Source organism: Monodelphis domestica, chromosome 4, assembly GCF_027887165.1.
Source record: "Monodelphis domestica isolate mMonDom1 chromosome 4, mMonDom1.pri, whole genome shotgun sequence".
Taxonomy (NCBI): Eukaryota; Metazoa; Chordata; class Mammalia; order Didelphimorphia; family Didelphidae; genus Monodelphis; species Monodelphis domestica.
In genome coordinates this window covers 417,623,807-417,643,500 of record NC_077230.1, presented here as the reverse complement: position 1 = coordinate 417,643,500, position 19,694 = coordinate 417,623,807, and the positions used below count along the sequence as shown (strand labels likewise).

General features: G+C 48.9%; 1 protein-coding gene and 1 long non-coding RNA gene across 4 annotated transcripts; both read left to right on the top strand.

Moving 5' to 3' along the window:
- DLL3 (delta like canonical Notch ligand 3) lies at window positions 1–7,423 on the top strand. Of its 2 annotated transcripts, none has more exons than XM_056796096.1 (9): window positions 1–514; window positions 623–907; window positions 1,440–1,521; window positions 1,820–2,077; window positions 2,695–2,939; window positions 4,476–4,695; window positions 5,246–5,876; window positions 6,197–6,299; window positions 6,507–7,423. In XM_056796096.1, the coding sequence occupies exons 1-9, from the start codon at window positions 224–226 to the stop codon at window positions 6,510–6,512; spliced, it is 2,121 nt and encodes a 706-aa protein (XP_056652074.1). In that variant the 5' UTR covers window positions 1–223; the 3' UTR covers window positions 6,513–7,423. The 2 variants fall into 2 exon arrangements, with proteins under 2 accessions (XP_056652074.1, XP_056652075.1); XM_056796097.1 differs by having other exon boundaries at window positions 4–514; window positions 6,218–6,299.
- A 418-nt stretch (window positions 7,424–7,841) lies between these two features.
- On the top strand, window positions 7,842–14,397 carry LOC103095722 (uncharacterized). Of its 2 annotated transcripts, XR_008911602.1 has the most exons (7): window positions 8,012–8,170; window positions 8,857–8,881; window positions 9,016–9,069; window positions 9,167–9,235; window positions 9,750–9,863; window positions 9,983–10,112; window positions 14,267–14,397. It is a non-coding gene; the product is annotated as an uncharacterized LOC103095722 (long non-coding RNA). The 2 variants fall into 2 exon arrangements; XR_466534.3 differs by lacking the exon at window positions 14,267–14,397 and having other exon boundaries at window positions 7,842–8,170; window positions 9,983–12,142.
- Window positions 14,398–19,694: the final 5,297 nt, after the last annotated feature.

The window sequence follows — 19,694 nt, the reverse complement described above, 5'->3', positions numbered from 1 at the left end:
CTGCGGTCTCTCCTCCGGGTGGGCACCCCTCCAAGGTAGCAACTCTTCCCTGCCTGCGCCCCCCACCCCAGGGTCCCATCGGTCCCCTCGAGCTTGCTGTCATCGCCACCTCCGGCCCGGGACGACCTTTGGGTGAGGTCCGCGAGGGCCAAGATGCTCCTCAAGCTGATAACCCAGAAACACCCGAAGACAGCGGTGACAGCCGACAGTAACGGAATTAGCGATGCCTATAAGGCTACACGACCCGAGCACACAGGGGGACAGCAGCCGGCTGGGAGCTCTGCACCCGACCCAGCCCCACCTGGCAATACACATGCACACACACATTCCTCCTTCCCCTCCCCCTCCCCCAGCTGGGCAGGGGTCCCCTCTGGGGGCGGGGCCTCGCTCGCCTCGGGTTATAAAGCTGTCCCCTCAGCCTTGGGTGCCCCAGACTCCGCGCACCATGGCTCCCAGGCGGCCGCTGACGGTCCAGCTCCTGGCCGCGCTGCTTTCCCTCCTCTGCCTTCCCAGGGTGAGGGCATTGGGGCGACCTCGGGGGAGGAGGCCGGCGGGATCCCGGGGCAGGTGGGGGGGCAGTCTTCTCGGAACTCTAACTTCTTGCTTCCTGTTGCTCCCGAAGGTCCGAGGCGCCGGAGTCTTCGAACTGCAAGTCCACTCTTTCCGGCCGGGGCCTGGGTCCCCCGGCTCCCCAGGCTCGCCGTGTGGGGCCAGGAGCTCCTGCCGCCTCATCTTCCGCGTCTGCCTGAAGCCCGCGCTGCCCGACCTGAGTCCGGAGCTACCGTGCGCCCTGGGGGCTGCGCTCAGCACCTCCGGAAGCCCCGGTCCCGGGGACCCCACCGATCCCGGGCCGCAGCTCTCCCTGGCCGACGGCCTCATCCGTGTCCCTTTCCGTACCGCCTGGCCGGTGAGGAGCCCAGAGCCTTGGGACCCACGGGACCTAGCTCCCCATTTCATGACTGCCTGAGACCTCCATGTCAGACCCCAACTCCCGCCCACAGCAAGCGGCCTTATGCCTTGTATTCTTACCACAACCCCGCAACCCTGGGGCTCTCATCTTCGGAGACACCCCCCTTTTCTCCCCAGCCTCTAATTCTGGAACTCTGAGGGACGCCCCCGCTTCTCTCCAGCCCAGAAACAGAGCCTCCGCACTTGTAGAGCCTGCCGTCCCAGAAGCCCTGCTGCCTACCCCTCACGGGCTTCTGGTTCCCTGAGGGGCACCCAGACAGCCTTCCCCAGTGCTTGTGCTCCCACCCCACTTTCCCTGCGACCCTCGGGTCCTCTCTTCGTCCCTCAGCCCCCCAGCCCTCCCTTCCCCGGCTCCAAGCCCTTTCTCCCCAGCTGGCCCCCTTCCCGTTAACTAGGCAATCTCCTACACTTCTCGCACACCTCTGAGCTGCAGCTAACGCCCGCGTTTCCCCTCTGCCCCCCTCCTCCAGGGGACTTTTTCTCTAGTCATCGAGTCTTGGCGAGAGGAGCTGGAGTCCAGGAGGAAGGAAGAGTCGGGGGAGAAGCTTCTTGGTGAGGGCTTGGGGGATGGGGTATCCGCGGAGGTGTGGGAGGGGCTGCTCTGTGATCTCCAAGCGGGCGGGCCGGCGGGCTGAGGACCCCACGTTTAGTTTCCGTGGTTCCAAGCCCCCAAGTCAGGGATTGCGTGGGGACATGAGAGGGCGCGCCTGAGCTGGGTGGGAGGGGCGGCCCTGTACCTCAGGGGCTCGGGATGGGGTGGGGGAGGCTGGGTTCCTAAGGGCCCCCAAATCTGAGGCCGCCTCTAGGCAAAGATGGAGCCGGCGAGCTATCTTACTCTCGGCGCTTGCAGGGCCCGATCGGAGTCTGCTGAGCCGGTTGGCCGGACGGCACAAGTTGGCGGTGGGCGGGCCCTGGGCCCGGGATGCTAGGCAGGCCGGGGGCTGGGAGCTCCTCTTCTCGTACCGAGTTCGCTGCGAGCCTCACTACTATGGTCCTGCCTGTGCCCGCCTCTGCCGCCCTCGGGACGACCCTCTTGGCCACTTCCACTGCGGGGCCAACGGGGAGCGTGTGTGCATGGATGGCTGGACTGGCGACATGTGCTCCCGGCGTGAGTGAGCGGGGGAGGGCTGTGCCACAGGGACAGCGGTCTGGGGAACACGTGGGGGGACCCCTTCCCCGACCCAGGGACGGGTCATGCTCTTTCCCCCAGTTATGCCCTCCCTGATTCTGGAACTCAACCCCTCCCCAGACTGAGAAATCCCTGCCATTGCCAGGCTGGGAGAGGGTCGGAGGCTGAGCTCGCAGTTACCAAACAGCTTACCAAGCTTTCTCCCCTCCCCTTTTGGGTCTCTCCCCCTGCTCCTGCTCCCTCCCCACCATGGCTCCTGTTTTCTGTTCCCTAAATATCGGGATGTTCCTTTAAACATGCCCCCTGCTTTCTCACACCTACCTTCTCCAACACCTGCTCCTGCCAAGAGGTTCTGCCTCTGCCATGTCCCCCTTTCCCCCTCCATCTCTCTCGGAATTGCCTGCCCCCTGTCCTCCTCTCTTCCACTTCCTTGTTGCTCCCCCAATATCTGGATCCCTCCCTGAGGCCCCCCTAATGTCATCTCTTCCCCCAATTTCTGTCTCTCCGCTCGCTCTCTTGGTTTGTCTCCATGTCTCTGTGCGCTCCATCCTTCCTTCCTTCTTTGTGCCCTGTGTCCCTCCACTTTGCCCCTACAGCCATATGCCAGGAAGGCTGCAGTGCTGAGCATGGCTCCTGCCAGAGGCCGGGTGAGTGCCACTGCAGTCAAGGCTGGACTGGCCCCCTCTGCACCGTCCGAGGCCCTGACAGTGACTGCTCTGGCCTTCAGCCGTGTACCAATGGAGCCACCTGCTCCAACCTCCCAGGATTCTCCAGCCGCAGATGCCTCTTCCCAGCCGGGCTGTGTGATGGGCACCCGTGTTCCAATGGCGGCAGCTGCAGCGTTAGTACCGATCTTGATGTCCCCTCCTCTTTCACACAGCCAGACCACTGACTTTCCAGTGTCCCTCTTTAAGGTTGCCAAATGCCTCCTTTTGGGGGGCACCAGAGTGTAGTCAGGAAGATCTCAATTTGCCTCTGGTACTTGCTAGCTGTGTGACTGCCGAGTGGCTTCCCCTTTCTGGGCCAGCTGGATGGGGACCATGATAACACCTCATCAGGAGTGTGCAGAGTGCTTTAGAAATACCAGTCATTTCTCCCCCAACTGTCCATCTATTACATGGATTATTATTCCCATTGGACAGATGAGGGAACTGAGGCTCGGGAAGAGGAAGTCACTTGCCCAGGGTAACACATCTTGTTAGTGGCTGAGCCAGGACTTTGAACCCAGCTTGCCTGACTGAAATGCAGATCACTGATGATCTCTGCTGTTAATCCATCAGCAAAGTGTCACCTGGGTTAGTCTAGGCCCATGCTAGACCTGGGCCTGAGCCTTGGATGAGGGTTGGAGCCATGGGCATGGAGAGGAAGGGATGTGTAAGAGGCAAAATTCATGCATGGTACCAGAAGACCTTGGGCACTGGGCATTGGGGCCAGGGGAAGGGGGAAATGACTTCACCTCCTTTGGGTCCTCAGTTTCCTCATCTGTAAAATGATCAGTTGGACTAGATGGCCTCTGAGCTTTCTTCTAGCTTGAGAGCCCTTCCCTTATAATCCATGTCAAGGCACACTCAGAAGCCGGGCAAGATGACACACATAAGGGATCCCAGGTCCGAGCCAGAGAGAGGTGCTTAGGCTTAGTTCAACTCAGCAAACATTTATTAGGCACCAACAGTATGCATTATGCTATGCTCTGGAAGGACAAAGGCAAGAACCTAAGTCCCTGCCTTTGAGGAATTTACCTGTGAGGGATGGAAAGAAGTCTAATAGAGGGGGCTGGAGCAGGAGGAAACCCTGGGAGGAGTGTGGGAAGCGGATGCGGGAAGGTTTAAAAGAGGGGATGCTGCCTCTGAGATGCTGAGATGAGGGGCTGCAAGCACAGTTAAACTGTGCAAAGATATGGAGGTGGGACGGAAGTCCAAGACTGGGGAAGAGCTCAGTTTGAACCTGGAACGTCTAAAGGGCAGTATTTCCGGTTGGAAAGAGATGGGAGTGCCAAGTTGAGGGGCTTCTATTTTATACTAGAGGTAAGAGGGAGCCACTGGAGGTTTCTGAGCAGAGAAGTGCTGTCTGGAATCAGAACTGTGCTCTGGCAGCAGTGGGGCAGATGGATTTCAGAGGGGGAGAGAGAAAGCAGAGGTGGCCCAGGAGACCATTGCCACAAACACAAAGGGAATGGGAAAGCCAGAATCCCAGCACTGGATGCAAAGAAAGGGATTACCTTCAAAGATCTAGTCCAATCCCCTCATTTGGGAGAGGAGGAAAGAGAGGCTAGAAGGGGAGCCACTTGCCCGAGGACGCAGAAAAAGCAGCAAGCGCAAGATTTGAACTATGTCCTCTAACTGTTCTTAACTCCTCCCCCATCCCATTCTGCTTCCAGGAGGTGGCGGGGGACTTTGAGTGCACATGTCCGCGGGGCTTCTATGGAAAGCGGTGCGAGGTCATTGGGATGACCTGTGCGGACGGGCCCTGCTTCAATGGGGGCACCTGTGTGGATGGCGGAGCCCCCGCTGGCTACACTTGCCGCTGCCCACCAGGCTTCCACGGGTCCAACTGTGAGAAGAAGATGGATCGCTGTAGCCTACAGCCTTGTCGCAATGGTGAGCCTGGGGGAGGGCAGAGGGGACCCTGGCTCATCTACCAGAGGAAGAAGCTGAGAGGAGGATGGAGATGTGGCTGAATGATAGGCTTAAGCCCGGAAACGATCTAGTCCAAGGCTCTCATTTTTCAGAGGAGAAAACCGAGGCCTCGGTTGAACAAGGTGCCCAGGGTCTAAGGTAGCAGTATGTGGCAGGACTTGAATCCGGATCCTCCGACTTCCATTCTGCCCAAGGCACCATGGGGCTGAGGGCTCCGGAGGAGGTCCAGGGACAGCTGCGAGGCTCGCCCAGGAGGCCCTGGGTCCCTTTGCCAAGAGAAAGTGCGCCTTCAGAGGCCACAGCGATATGGGGTGGGGGTGGGGAGCAGAAAGGAGCGCGAAGACTTGAAGTTGAGCAAAGGGGGCTGGCGGGATTGGGCCAGGCGCTCTCCAAGGTTCCTACGGAGCGGAGATCCTTGGCTTCTGCTTTCTCCGCGTCGGCACGCAGCTCCCCAAGGGCCGGGGCCGGCCTGTAAGAGGACCGTGACGCCGGGGCTCTCTTTCCTCCGCAGGGGGTCTGTGCCTGGACGTGGGCCGTGCGGTGCTGTGCCGCTGCAGGCCGGGTTTCGCGGGACCGCGCTGCGAGCGCGACCTGGACGACTGCGCGGGCCGGCCCTGCGCCAACGGGGGCACGTGCGTGGACGGCGCGCACAGCTTCCGCTGCTCCTGCACCCTGGGCTTCGGCGGGCGTGACTGCCGCGAGCGCGCAGACCCCTGTGAGCCGCAGCCCTGCGCGCACGGGGGCCGCTGCTACGCGCACTTCTCCGGCCATGTGTGCTCCTGCGCGCCCGGCTACATGGGCGCACGCTGTGAGTTTCCAGTGCAGGGAGCCGCCCCCGCTCCGCCCCCACCCGGGCCCCATCGCGGTCCCCCGGCAGCCACCCTGCCTCCGGCCTTGGGGCTGCCCTTCGCCCTGCTGCTCCTGCTGGCGGTGGTGGCCGGAGGCGCGACCCTCCTGCTCCGAGCCCGACGACGGAGTCCAGGAGCACGGCCCCTTCCTCCCTCCGCGGACCCCGCTCCTCCCACCCCGCCCCCGGCGGACGCACTGAACAACCTCCGGGCCCACGAGAGGGGCCCTGGGCACTTAAAAGCACCCAAGCACGAGCGGACGCAGCGGCTGCTGGAGCCTCAGTTAGGAAGGAGGTGAGGTGCCTCGCTTCGTAAGGGGGCGCGGTGCCATTGATGCATTCTCGAATCCGAGGTCCACTAGGCAGTTTGTTTTTTCTTTGATGGACTCAAGAAACAGAAAAGGCTGGTGGGTATGGGGGGGGGGGCAGCGAAGAGGTCTAGCATTAAGCTGAGGAATTGGAGAAACTATTTGAATCCTGTGCCTGGCGCCCAGAAAACTTAGTGCTAATAGTCCCTTCGAATTTCCAGTGGGTTCCCTTTCTGAGAGCCTCTTCTCAGGCGTGGCTTTGGGGTATGGGTCGGGGGACCTGAGGGCTTTCCTCCCCTCCCCCCAGCCCCATCTCCTTCTCCATCAGGGCTGACGACTGGTGTCTTCCCGATGACAGCGACCCCCGAACCATCTTTATCATCCCCGACTCCTCCCTCTATGGCAGAGAGGTGAGTGTTCCCCCACTTCCCTCCTTTCCATCCTTCATCCTTCTGGGCTCTAAATCTGCCTTCGAGCTGCTGCTATCTTTAGCCACTGGTTCCCGGCTTGGGCTTCCACCCTGAGACTTTTTCTCTTCCTTTGGTCAGGGGGTGGTTCAGGAAGGGGGAGAGCACAACCCTCCCTTGACCCTTCCTCTCTAATCGTTTTGCTTCTAGGTCTAAATCAGCCTTTCCCTGGACTTCTCTCACTGGAGATTCGTGGAAAACAGAGACTTTTAACATATTTATTCAGAGATGCTGTTTGACATTTCCCCTCTTCTCCCCAACACAATCAAGGGAGGAGGAAACTGAGTCGAGAAAAGGCTCATGAAGAAGAGAGCTACCCCAATTCCCTTTGTGGCTCAGGATGCCTGTTGGGGATCAACTCAGGAGTTCTGGTTGGGGAGGTGGGATGCCAGGGACCCCATCTGCCACCTTTGAATTGGGTAAAAAGAATATTTGGCCCCACCTGGGACCCCATCTCTGCAGATGCATCTATAAATGATTTTTATTTTATTCAATGTCCATTTCTTTGTGTGAGGTCCCAGGATCCAGCTTAGGGTACTCAGGTATGGGCATGGGGGGAGGTGTGTAGGGTAGTGCCAGTCAGGGGCTTCTCTTTGGTTATCCCCATAATGTTCCTAGAAGGTTTTTAGTTGGAAGTGACAGGGAGAGAGATAGAGGATTTAGGAATCCTACTATCACCCTCCAGACAGCCACATGGGTTCTAGGAGGATCTCCAGGTTTGTGGGACAACAAGAGGTGGGACAGAGGGCAAGAAGGAAGCTTTCTTCAGCCCCAGTCACAGACTGTATAGTTCCTATGTGAGCTGATGTGAGGGAGGGCCACCCAGAGACCTGCGGGGAGAAACAACCACTTATCTGCTCAAAGGGTCCCTCCACCCCCTTTCCTTGAAACTTCCTTCACTCCTCATCATCCCCAGAGTCTAGGCAGAAGGCTTGGGTTCCAGGTCCCACTGGGAACCATTTGGCTCCAAGGGTTCCAAGTTCCTCTTCTCCAATGGCTGGACCCAGAGTTGAGGAAGAGAGGTTACAGCTGGATTCTAATAAGAATAATAAAAATGGTTTTATACAGTAACTATGACATATCTAAAAAATCCTTTATGTCATCCAAATTCCCCCAACCCTTTACTCTTTGCCTTGGAGGTGGAAAATATTCAGGAGCTAGAGAGAGTGTGTGTGTGTGAGAGAGAGAGGTGGGGGAGAGGGAGACAGAGGGAAAGGAAGAAAAAGGGAGGGAGGGTAGAAGGAAGAAGAGAAGAAAGAAAAGAAGAAAAGGAGAGAGATCTATATAATGATCCATCAATCCTCAGTGATGCTAAAGGAAAAAGTATTGTAGAGAGGCAGCCTGAACTTGAATCCTCAGACTTGGGTTCGAATCTCACTCCTGCGACAAAATAAGAGGGCTGAATAAGGGTCTCTCTAATTCTCCATTTGTGGTCTTATGATTCCAAGGAGTCTGAAAGTGTTTCCGGTTTGCCAGTGCCAGTGCCAGTGCCGGCTGCCCTCCAGAAGGGCAGGGGACTGGTTAGAGAGAGCTCTTCCCAGGGTGCACCCCTGTGCCTCCCCATTGGATGCCGGCCAGCGATGAAACGCTGTGTAACCGTTCTCTCTTGTGACCGAGTTCTATTTCGAACGGTGGCCGGGGCCCAGGTGACCGCCGCGGCTTAGGTGTTTGAGACGGGCGGCGCTGCCCCTCCTGCCGGCCATGGCACATAGCCGCTGCTCACACACAGGCCCCACCCCGCCAATCGTTTTGCCGGACCGGCTCGGCGATTGTCGGGATCAGACTTCCCGAATCGAGATTTTGATCATTTACCGGTAAATGATTCCTCAGTCTCCTGGCTGCTTCCCTTGCGGGCGCTGGAGAGGCATTGAAGGCCGCGGTGAGGGACGGCAGGGCGCCCGGGGCTCCTCATCTTTATTTTACAGCATGTGGGAATGGAATTTTGCCTTCAATGTGCCCTTTATCCCTCCCTCTGTCCCTTTCTGCTCACAGTTCCTCAAGCTTAGAGCTGGGGACCCGAGTTGGCGAAGGGGTCCTTGGCCTGCCCACCCCCGGGGCTTGCATTCTCTGGGAAGAGGCAGGTCTTGAGGCGGGGGTGGAAACAAAGCTTGGAGCGAGGGCTGAATCCCCCTCCCCCTTCACACTAGTTGTGTTAGCGGTAAGCCTCAGTTTCCCCTTTTCTAAAGCGAGCGTTTTAGGGGTTCAGAGCTGTTGTAAAGATCTAATCCAATAATGGTTATTTACGGCGATTTACAAATCCAAAGACATAAAGGAATCGATTGTTCGTTCTTAGGACTCTCCTCCTCCGTCTTTTTCATCCGTCTCCTCTGGGTCTCTACCTGTATCTTTGGGCCAACAACGCATTCTTCATCTTTGTTTCTCTCTTTCTCTCTGTGGTCTCGGTCCCTGGCTACTGTCTCTTCCTCTACGCGCCGGTCTCTCCAAATCTCTGATTTCTCTGTCTCTGCCTTGTATCTTTCTGTCTCTGCCGGCGTTCCAGCGACTCCTGAAGTTACCATTTTCGGGTGAGTGAGTTTTGTCTCCCCCTCCCGGGGATTGTGCCCTGATGAGGTTGGGGGAGGGGGAGACCCTCTCTGGGGTCCTTTGGAGGGGGCTGAGGCTGGCTGCTGGATGGTGACTCCCTCTTCCTCCTCTCCAGCTCAACCGACTGAAAAGGCAGCTAAATGAGCTTTTCCCAGAGCGGCTAACCTTTGTGAGTAGACTCCCCTGTTGCTGCTGAGCTGACATGAGGTGACTCGAAGTAGGAGGTATTGCAGACCTAAGCCTCTCCCTGCATCCCTCCGATCTAGGTTGAGGAGCCAGTCCTCTCCGAAGATTTTGAGGTCTTTGTGGCTGGCAAGCTGGTGCATTCTAAAAAGGTGAGATTGGACCGGCTCTGCATTCGGGTTCTAGTTTTGTCACAGAGTCTTTTGCCCCCATGGGACTGTATTTCCTAATCTGGAAAATGGGAACAATAATTTGCTACTTAGTTTCTAGGGCTGCTTTGGGGAAATGTTTTGAAATCTTTCAGTGAGAGTTTTGGTTTTTTCTTTTTTTTTTAACCTTTACCTTTCATCTTAGAATCAATCTGTACTGGTCCCAACACAGAAGATCAGTGAGGGCTAGGCAATGGGGGATACATGACTTGCCCAGGGTCACACAGGGTATCTGAGGCTAGATTTGAAGGCAGATCCTCCTGACTCCAGACCTGGCTCTTAATCCACTGAGCCACCTAGCTGTCCCCTAAGTGGGGGTTTCTCTAATTATTTTTATTCTAGCCAGAGGGGATAGAGTTGGAAGTGATGAGAAAAGCCTAGCCAGGGGTTGGGGCTGAGGCTGGGGAAGACTGCTCTTGGTACACTTCCAGTGGGGCTGGTTCTCTTGACTTCCCAGAGAGGAGATGGATATGTGGATGGCTACCTGAATACTTGGAAATTCAACAGAATTGTGGCTCAGATCGAGAAAGTGTTCAGCGACTTGTAACCTAAAGCTTGGACCAACACTGATGTAAGCTTCCTGGCCCTGGAGTGGGAGGGCTTGGGCTCAGACTAGGGAACAAGGGGGAGATGGGAGATAACAATTTTGCAGCCCGTCTACTTATCTTATTCCATCTTTCTCTTCTCAAGGCAGGGGGGAACCTCCTTTCTCCCTCTGACTCCAGCTCAATGACAGGAAAGATGGAAAATACCTCCGAAGCTGGGTCCTTCCTTGATGGCTGCTGGAGAACTTAGGGGAGTGGGAGAGAAAAAATAACAGGTGCCTTTCATCTTCTGTCTGTCTCTATTTAAAAGAGGGAGGGAAGCAGAATGGGTGAGTGGTAAGGGGAACAGGATGTATGGGTGTCAGAGGATCCCAGCTGTACTCACTGTGGGCCTGAAGATTTCCTTCTGTGCCTCAGTTTTCCCATATATATAACAAGGAGGTTAGGCTGTATACCCTCTAGTCCCTTCCAGCTGTAAATCCTGTGAAACCTATGAGGGCCCCAGGCTTGGAAACATTATCATATTTATGGGAATAAAAGCCACTGGTAAGGCTCTACCAAAATGAAAGGAAATAAGTCATCCTCCCTGGAGGGTTCGGGAGCCTAGTCTGGAGACTGGGTATTCCTGCTACAGCCCCTTCAATGCTACTATTGCTGACAAGGACAGTACCCACACCAATAATCTCCCCCCCCCTCTATTTTCCCCCAATTACATGTAATAACAAATTTCCACATATTTTCTTTTTTTTTTAAACCCTTACCTTCCGTCTTGGAGTCAATACTGTGTATTGGCTCCAAGGCAGAAGAGTGGTAAGGGCTAGGCAATGGGGGTCAAGTGACTTGCCCAGGGTCACACAGCTAGGAAGTGTCTGAGGCCAGATTTGAACCTAGGACCTCCAGTCTCTAGGACTGGCTCTTAATCCACTGAGCTACCCAGCTGACCCCTCCACGTATTTTCTAAAGTTATAACATACAAATTGTCTTCCTCTTGCCCTTCACTCCCTGAATATTTATCAGGCAAAAAACATTTCCATATTGGTCATTATTGTAAGAGAATATTCATATAAAACCAAAACCCCAAAGTAAAAACCCAAATTAACTAAAGTGAAAAGATAGTGTGCTTTGATCTGCTTTTGTGACTCCCACAGATTTCTCTAGAGGTGGAAAGCATTCTTTGTCCTAAACCCTTCAGCATTATCCTGGATCATTGTGTTGCTGAGAATAGCTAAGTCTATCGCAGTTGATCATTCCCCAATATTGCTGTTACTGTGTACACTGTTTTTCTGGTTCTGCTTGTTTCACTCCACATCAGTTCATGGAGGTCTTTCCAGCTCTTTCTGAAATCATCCTGTTCATCATTCCTTATAGCACAATAGTATTCCATCCCCATCATAGACCACCATTTGTTCAACCATTCCCCAGATGATGGACATTCCCTCAATTTCCAATTCTTTGCCACCACAAGAAGAGCCGTTATAATTTTTTTTTTTTGCACAAGTAGGTCTCCCCCTCACCTTTTTTAAAATCTCTTTGGAATATAGACCCAGGAGTGGAATTAAAGGATTTTTTGCACAGTTTTATAACCTTTTCTATGCATAATTCCAAATTGCCCTTCAGAATGGTTGGATCAGTTAACAATTCCACTAACAATGCATTAGTGTCCCCGTTTTGCCACATCCCTTCTGACATTTGTCACTTTCCTTTACTGTCATATTGACCAATCTGATAGGCAAATAATCTTGACAAGTTAGGCAGCCTAAATAAGATGAGTGTCTACCTCAACACTTGTATTAAATAACAAAAAGCTATCCTTTTCATTTACTTTTGTCACAACTCAACAAATAGTAAAGATAAAAAAGTTAATATGAACTCCATTAAATCTAAAGTGAGAATCAGACGACTAGTAATGGTGGTCCCCAGTTATGTAGGGCATGGGCTCTGAACATTTTCTGTGTCCTGGACCCCGGGGGCGGGCAGTTTGGGGAAATCTGTGGACTCTTCCTCAGAATCATCTTTTTAAAATGCATAAGATGAAACACAGAGGATTGCAAAGGAATCCAATTATGTTGTAAGATAGTTAACTATATATATAATTTATCTGTACATATACAGGTATCCTTTCTCTATCTCAGGGCATTAGGGGCATGGTACCCTTGTGATCTGGAAAATCCATGTAAAATTTTTTGGCTTTCCTGCCGTATAAGAGAAGAAGTCTGAATTTTTTCTTTTATGGGGTGTTTATAGGAAAAGAAATTGTGTATATTTGTGGTATTAAAATATAAAACATGTCAATATTATACAATACTATACCTATATTTTATGTGTTTCTGAGTTTCTAAACTTTTCTGTGCCATCTGCTGACCTTCATGTGTCATTTGTGGCTTCTGCAAAACTCCAAAAAATTCCTATCTAATTTCTTTTTTCTTTTTAAACCCTTACGTTCTTTCTTAGAATCAATACTGTGTATTGGTTATAAGGCAGAAGAGCAGTAACGGCTAGGCAATTGGGATTAAGTGACTTGCCCAGGGTCACATTGTTAGGAAGTATCTGAGGTCACATTTGAACCCAGGACTTCCAGTCTCTAGGCCTGGTTCTTGATCCACTGAGCCTCCTAGTTGCTCCCCACCCCACCATTTACTTTCTTTAATTTCTTAGGGTGATCCACAATATATCAAAAGTGCATTGTGGAAAGTCATGATATAGAAGGGATTCCCAGGTGTGTAAAGGCTGGATGGAGAGAGGAACGTGGAGGTGTTCCCAGTAATCCGTGACTTTATGTGTACATACACACACAAAACAGAGCCAGGGTAACTCATGAACTGGCGAATTATCTGTGGGTGTCTGGATTCTAGGGAGAGGGACCAGGTTCAGGGAAGACTTTTTGGGGGTGGAGACTGTCAAGAGACAATAGAGGAAGGGCAGAAACATTAGTCCTTGGATTTTCCTGTTTCTGCCTCTGAAAGTATACTAAAAAAGTAATTCAATTAAACACTATATCTGCTATGTGCAAGGCCATGAAATGGGCACCAGGGAAGCAAATATGACTCTGATCTTAAGACACCATCTAATAAGAGGTTTATAACACACGTGTCAAAAAACCAAGATACAGATGGATATGCTCACAAATAATTAACAACTCTCTCAGGGAGGAGGAGGGGAGAATGGGACCATGTGAACCAAAAAGATAAGTATTTCTATAGAAAGTTTCAAGATGGCAGCAATTGTAAAATAATTTGTTTTTCTTGAATGAGGCCAATTTTCGACTTGATTCCAGATTCTTTGATCTAAAAACATCGCGGGACAAGGCTGGGTTGTATGCTACACCAATTCACTGAATTTTAAATACTTTTAATACTTTAATAAGTACTTTAAATACTTTAATACTAAATACTTTTAAAGATATATTTTATTTTATAGTTATTTACAGAAATAAAAAGAGAACTTAATAATGCGATTAAACTCCCAATGCTTCCATTCCAAATACTCAGTTTGCCTTGTTTGGCTTTTAAGTATCTGCTTCTTGATTGAGATTTTGAAATAATCAGCCTTCTCGAAAGGTCGTCTTCAAAACTGTTGTGCAGAAATAAAGAGCCCTTGAAAGTTATTCAAGAAACTGTGCACTTCCAAAGTCTTTGGGATTAAGGGAATCAAGGTAGTTCATGAAATCTATTATTTTGTTAGATGGCAAAGAAGGGGACTGCCTACCCCTCTCCAGAATGTTACGAAAGCCACTTTTTCTCATTATGTGCTCATTGAGGAGAGGCTCCCACCCATCATTGTCCTGGCACTCTTCACTTGGGATATAGCTGTCAAGTCCAAAGAAATAATTTAGCTTCTACGAGAATTCTTTGTTGAGTTTTCAGTCATGCCCAATTCTGACTCTCCATGATCCTTTGGGGTTTTCCTTACATATACTGGAGTGCTTTGCCATTTCCTTCTGAAGGGGACTCATGTTGGGTGTGTGGGCTACAATAGGCAGAAAGTCCCTAACCACACTCCTCCTCCCTTTTTATCTCTTTCTTTCTGCACACCTGCTACATAGAACAGGTCAGGAAGTACTAGGTCAAGAACAAAATCCCCCCACCCATTGCCCCCTCCCCTACCTCTCCACATAACCAAACCTTCCCTGCAGCTTGGCTAGAGGTGTGTACAAGGCTGATTGGGTTTTGTGGGGTATGCAGGATTGTGGAGCCCCTCTGGTGCAAGAGGACCCCACCCCAACCTTGAAACTATACTTAAACACCTGCCTTAAGCTCTGCAGGGGCCTCCCAATAGTTATATCTGACACTCAGTATTGATTCTAAGACAAAAGGTAAGAATTAAAAAAAAAAAAGAATAACTAGGCTGAGGTTATGCAGGTAAGAGAAGGACTGAAACTACAACCTAGTTCCTCTGATGCCAAATCCAGTGTTTGACTGTCTCTCTCCAGTTCTGGAACCAGGAACAATGATCAAATCAACTGACCCATTGTCCCTGGATGGGGTGTGTCAACTTATTACCTTGTGTGGTCCTGTTCAACATCTCAGGAACTTTCCAGACCATCCCTGACCCTGACCATCCCTCTACTGTTTTTTCTCCTTATTTGAATGAAAGCTACTTGAGAGAAGGAAATGTCTTTGCCTCCGTGTTTGTAACCCCAAAGCTAAGAACAATGATTGGCACATAGCAGGGACTCAATACATGTATTTTCATTATTCATTATTTTAATCCAATTTTACGTTATTTTCAGTTCCAAACTTAACCTCGATAAACTAACCTCAACCCCTGTAATAACTAAAATGGGTTTGACAAATATAAGAATTTTTAAAAATTGTTATGGTCTCCATTTATAAAAATTAACTCAAGTCAAAAGGCTATTAGTAGTGTAGGTAGCTTTATTACAGCAAGGTAGATAGTAAAGGGGGAAATGTAGGAAGGAAGTAGAAAATATCGCCTAGCTAAATACCCAATAATTGCCTAGCTGAAGAACTCCAACAAAGGATTCCTCAGGTCCCAGTCTCCAACCAGAAGAGTGGGAGAGTCTCAGCCTCCAGGTTCCAATCTCCAGGTAGAAGTTTGAGAGTCTCTTCAGCCCGAGTCACCAACACAGAATATCCAAAGCAGAAATAGTGCCTCCACTCCCTCCCTCCCTCAGCAAGAGCCACCAAGGCAGCAGAATGAATCAGAATGCCCTGGGCTGACTTTTCTAAGCAGTTTTCTCCACATCACTTCCTGTCTCTCTGGTTTCTAATTCATTTCACTGTGGACTGATCTATCACATCTCAGGAACCAATCATAGTCTCCCAATTTGCTTTTGGTCTTTTAGGACGAAGTGTTAATGACTGAGTAAGTGTGAAAGTTGGGGGACTCCAAGTTCTTGATTGATTAAGTTAAAATAAACAAAAACAGTTTCAATTCTTTTTCACACCCCCATTAAGAAGGCAAGAAAAATAAGTCCAGCTGTAAATATGTTTGGTCAAACAAAACAAATCCTCACATTATCCATGTCAAAAAAAAAAAAGGAAAAGAAAATGTGCTTTTCACATGCACTTGATCTGCATTATGAGTCTCCAGCTCTATGGAGGGTGTGAGTGCTCAAGGAGGACTAGCTCCTCTGGTGGGAGGGCCAGTGCTTTGGCTACATGGCGCCATGTCCCTTTTCAGGATGCTCATCCACTTGTCACTTAGTTCTGACCTGTGATTCCAAGAAGCCGTAGCATGCTCATTGGTTGCACCCTGGTAAAGCTATGTCACAGACATACTAAACCAAGTTGAAGGTAAGCCTCAGTCTTGTCGGTGACCTAGGAGGTGTTAGAATTATAGTTGGACTGAATATATTTAATTGGACGCCAGGGATTTAATTACTAAATCCCAAAAATGAATTACTGAAGTCAGAATGGAATTTATGGTAGTTTATTTTACAATAAAGAGAAAATATTAAGGAAGAGAGAAAGAGAAAAAAAAAGGAGAGAGAGAGCTCTGGCTTCCTCTGAGCCAGGTAGGAATTCAAAGGCCCCAGCCAGGGGAAAGGAGTCTCGACTATGGGCCTTTTCCAGAGGCTGACACCTCCAGAAAGACCAAGGAAAGGAAGTCAGCCTTTATAATCACCAGGAGTCAGTTCAATCAGCAGATTATCAGCCTCAACTCCGGGAGAACTGCTTCTTACAGGAGGCTCCACTCCAAGTGTGTCTCCTTCAAACTCCCAGAAGAACATCCTTCAGAACCTTGTCTCTTTCTTTTAAAGACCTTTTTTCTTGTGTCACTTTCCCTAATTCCACATCCACCAATCACAGCTGACGCTTTGCTCTAGGACAGCCCAGAAGGCAGTTAGTTTGATTCTAATTCATTACCCATTATTGCACACATGGGTACAGACCTCCCACTTCACAATTAAGTGGGATATTTACATCTTTGGTGATTAGATCTAACTGCGGGCAGATCTTCCCACTCAACTTTAAATATTGTGTTTGCATTTGGGGGATTAAAATCTAAAAACAGACAGGGGATCACAATCAAGGAAGAGCTAAATACCTTCATAGTTACAATTAGGGGAGAGCCAAATCCAATCTTCACAGAGGCTGTCTACCCTAAGCACGCCAAGACTTCCCCCTTGAGAAGGGGTAGATGAGAACAATTTGTTCCAAGAGCTGTGAAGGATGCTGAAGTAGACTCGGTCAGAGCTTGGTCAGACATCAAAGATGTCAGGGTCCACTACTGCATCTTGGGTCCTACTAGAAGCTGTCTTGACTCTTGTCTTGCCAGTAGATATCAATGACTCTGGAAGAGAGAGTGAGGTTGATGACTGGGCAGCTCTGCCTCACTTAAATCTAGCTCAGTCAAGATATCATTCTGTGATGCCATTGGTCCTCTTCCACATGAAGGACCAGCAAAGATCAGCTTTGTATCTGACCACAGGAATTGTGATTGGGCATTGTACTGAGCAGGGTTTCTAAGTCTTTATTTTATTGCTTAAAACCCTCACCTTCTGTCTTAGAATCAATACTGTGTGTTGGGTCTGAGGCAGAAGTAGTAAAGGCTAGAGACCAGCTCCATCAGATAATTGAAGGGAACCCAAGACAGGGTGGGGTTTGGGATCAGGGGGGCCAGAGACAAGCTGGTAGCAAACCGCAGCAAAGTTTATTGATCACAGCTTCTAATTTATAGAGCTTTGAACAAGCTGAGGGATTAGGTAAGCTTTTCGTATACACAATGGATGGTAATGATTTACAAGTTTAGAACAATGGATTTGGTTTACATCATCGCAACTAGACAGTGTTTTCTGTAGACTGATAAATCAATATGTCAATGTGTAACCATCTAGCCTAGAGAATTCATACATCAGTAGGTTTGGTAGGAACATACAGTTTCAGCAAAGGGGGAGGAGAAAGAGGGGTTGAAGCCTCAGGTGAGCTATGGTGTCTGACTTTAGCTGAACTATGGCTACCCCAGAGCTTTCCTGCTAGAGGGTCTTTAGGTTTTCCAGAGATTTGCTCAAAGGATGCCTCTGGTTATCCTCACAGGTAAGGGCTAGGCAATGAGGGTTAAGTGACTTGTCCAAGGTCACATAGCTAGGAAGTGTCTAAGAGACCTTCCATCTGTGGGTCTGATAAATATTAAAAAAAATTTTAATTTTCAGTTCCTAATTGTCCCCCTCCCTCCACTTCCTCCCCCACCTACTGAGAAGGTAAGAAATATGATATTCATTAGACATAAGAAATCATGTAAAACATATTTCCCCATTAGCTATGCTATGAAAGGGAGAAAAAAGTGTGGGGGTGGGAATAAAATGAAGAAAGAAAAATGCTTCAATCTGCACTAGGGGTTCATCAGTTCTCTGGAGGTGGACAGCATTTTTTATCTTTAGTCCTTTGGAATTGTTGTGGATCATTACATTTATCAGAGTGGCTAAACATTTCAGAATTGATTATCCTTACAGATTGCTATCATTTAAATCAATGCCCTCCTAGTTCTGTTCACTTCACTTTGCATGTTTGTGTAAGTCTCCCTGGGTTTTTCTGAAATTACCCCTTTCATCATTTTTTATAGTGCCATTATTATTCCATTATAATAACATTAAAACTTGTTCAGCCATTCCCCTTTTGATGGGGCATCCCCTTAGTTTCCAATTCTTTTGCTACCACACAAAAAAAGTTGCAATAAATATTTGTTCATAGAGGTCCCTTTCCTTTTTAATTTCTTTGGGGGTGTTAGTAGCTGTACTACTGGATCAAAGGTATGTATCATTTGCAGCTTGTGGGGCATAGTTCCCATTTGCTTTCCAAAATGCAGTTTATATTAGGAAAATAAAGAGAAACTGAGAAACATGATACAAAACCTAGAGCACAGAGATAATTCCTTATCCCTTATCATCTTCTTCTTCATAAGGAAGGAGTGGATAAAAAAGATAAGAAAAAGAATAAATAGGATGAGGAAAAATATAAATTAACAGTTATAAATATGGAAATGAATGGTACAAACTCACACATAAAATGGAAGAAGCTTAGGAACCAGAATCTAATACTACGTTGTTTGCAAGAAACACACTTTGTAATAAAGATAACAGATTTAAAATAAGGAGCCAGAGACAAATTATTCTTCATCTGATGAAAAAGGGCAGGAGAAGTAATCATAATCTCAGACAAAGCAGCATAAAAATAGACTTAATTACAAGAAATAAACAGGGAAACTACATTTTGCTGAAAGGTACTATATAGATAATTAATATCAATACTAAACATATTCACCAAATGGCATAACATCTAAACACTTAAAGGAAAAGGTTGGTGAGTTATAGGGAGAAATAGTCAGAAATAGGAATTGGAAGCCTTAATCCTCTAATCTAGATAAATCTAAGCAAACTATAAATGTTAAAAAAAAAAGGAGCTAATATTTATACAGAGCCTACTATGTGCCAGGTAATTTATAAATATTATGTCATTAGATCCTCATAAAAACCCTAGGATGTAGGTGCTATTAATATCCCCATTTTAATCATTGAGGAAACTGAGGCAAAGAGAAGTTAAATTGTTTGCCCAAGGTCACACAATTATTTTTGGAAGACCTTGACTACAGATGTGAAGGGAATCCCTTCCTCCTAGGATCATGAACTTTTATACACACCAGCCCATTGGCTTGGCTGGAATTCTCCAAACAGAGATACTTTGATTGGTTCCTGAGATGTGCTATACCATCACACAGGAAAAGGATGTGACATGGAGAAGGAGGATGATTAAAATGAGAATATAGAGTAGGCTAGGGCTTTTTTCTCTGGAGATTGTTGCCTGGGAGCTTGTCTGTGATCCAGTGTTGGTAGCTTGGGCATGTAAAGGGTAAATTCAGGGGCTTTTGACTAATATATTATCCTTATGGTCCCCAGGGATTAATACAAATCCCAATAAAAATACTCAAGTTAGTTTAGGAAATTTATGGTGGTTTAATTAATATAGAGGGAAGGAATTAAGAAGAGAGAAGGAAAGGGTATAAGATTTCTCCAGCCTAGCCTAAGCCAAGGGAGGTTCAGAGAACTCAGACATGAGGTCTCCTCAGAAAATTTAAACTAGCTTGGCTTCCTAAGAGGATAGTGTTTTTTGGAAAAGTAAAGGAAAAGGCAATCAGCCTAAACTCCAAGAGAGCTCAGGGAAGATGCCTCACCTGAACCACGCTACTGAGCTTCTCCCAGGACTGTATCAAAGATGCTCACTACCAAACCCAGACAATAGTTGTAGCCACACCAAGATGCTTCCACTGCCCAACGAGAGCCAGAGCCACCTCTCCACCAAAAGCCCTGGAGAGAGGAAGTGATGTGAAATATATAGACCTTTTTTACATCACTTCCTGCATCTCACATGTACCAATGGTAGCTTAAGCTTGACTTAAGA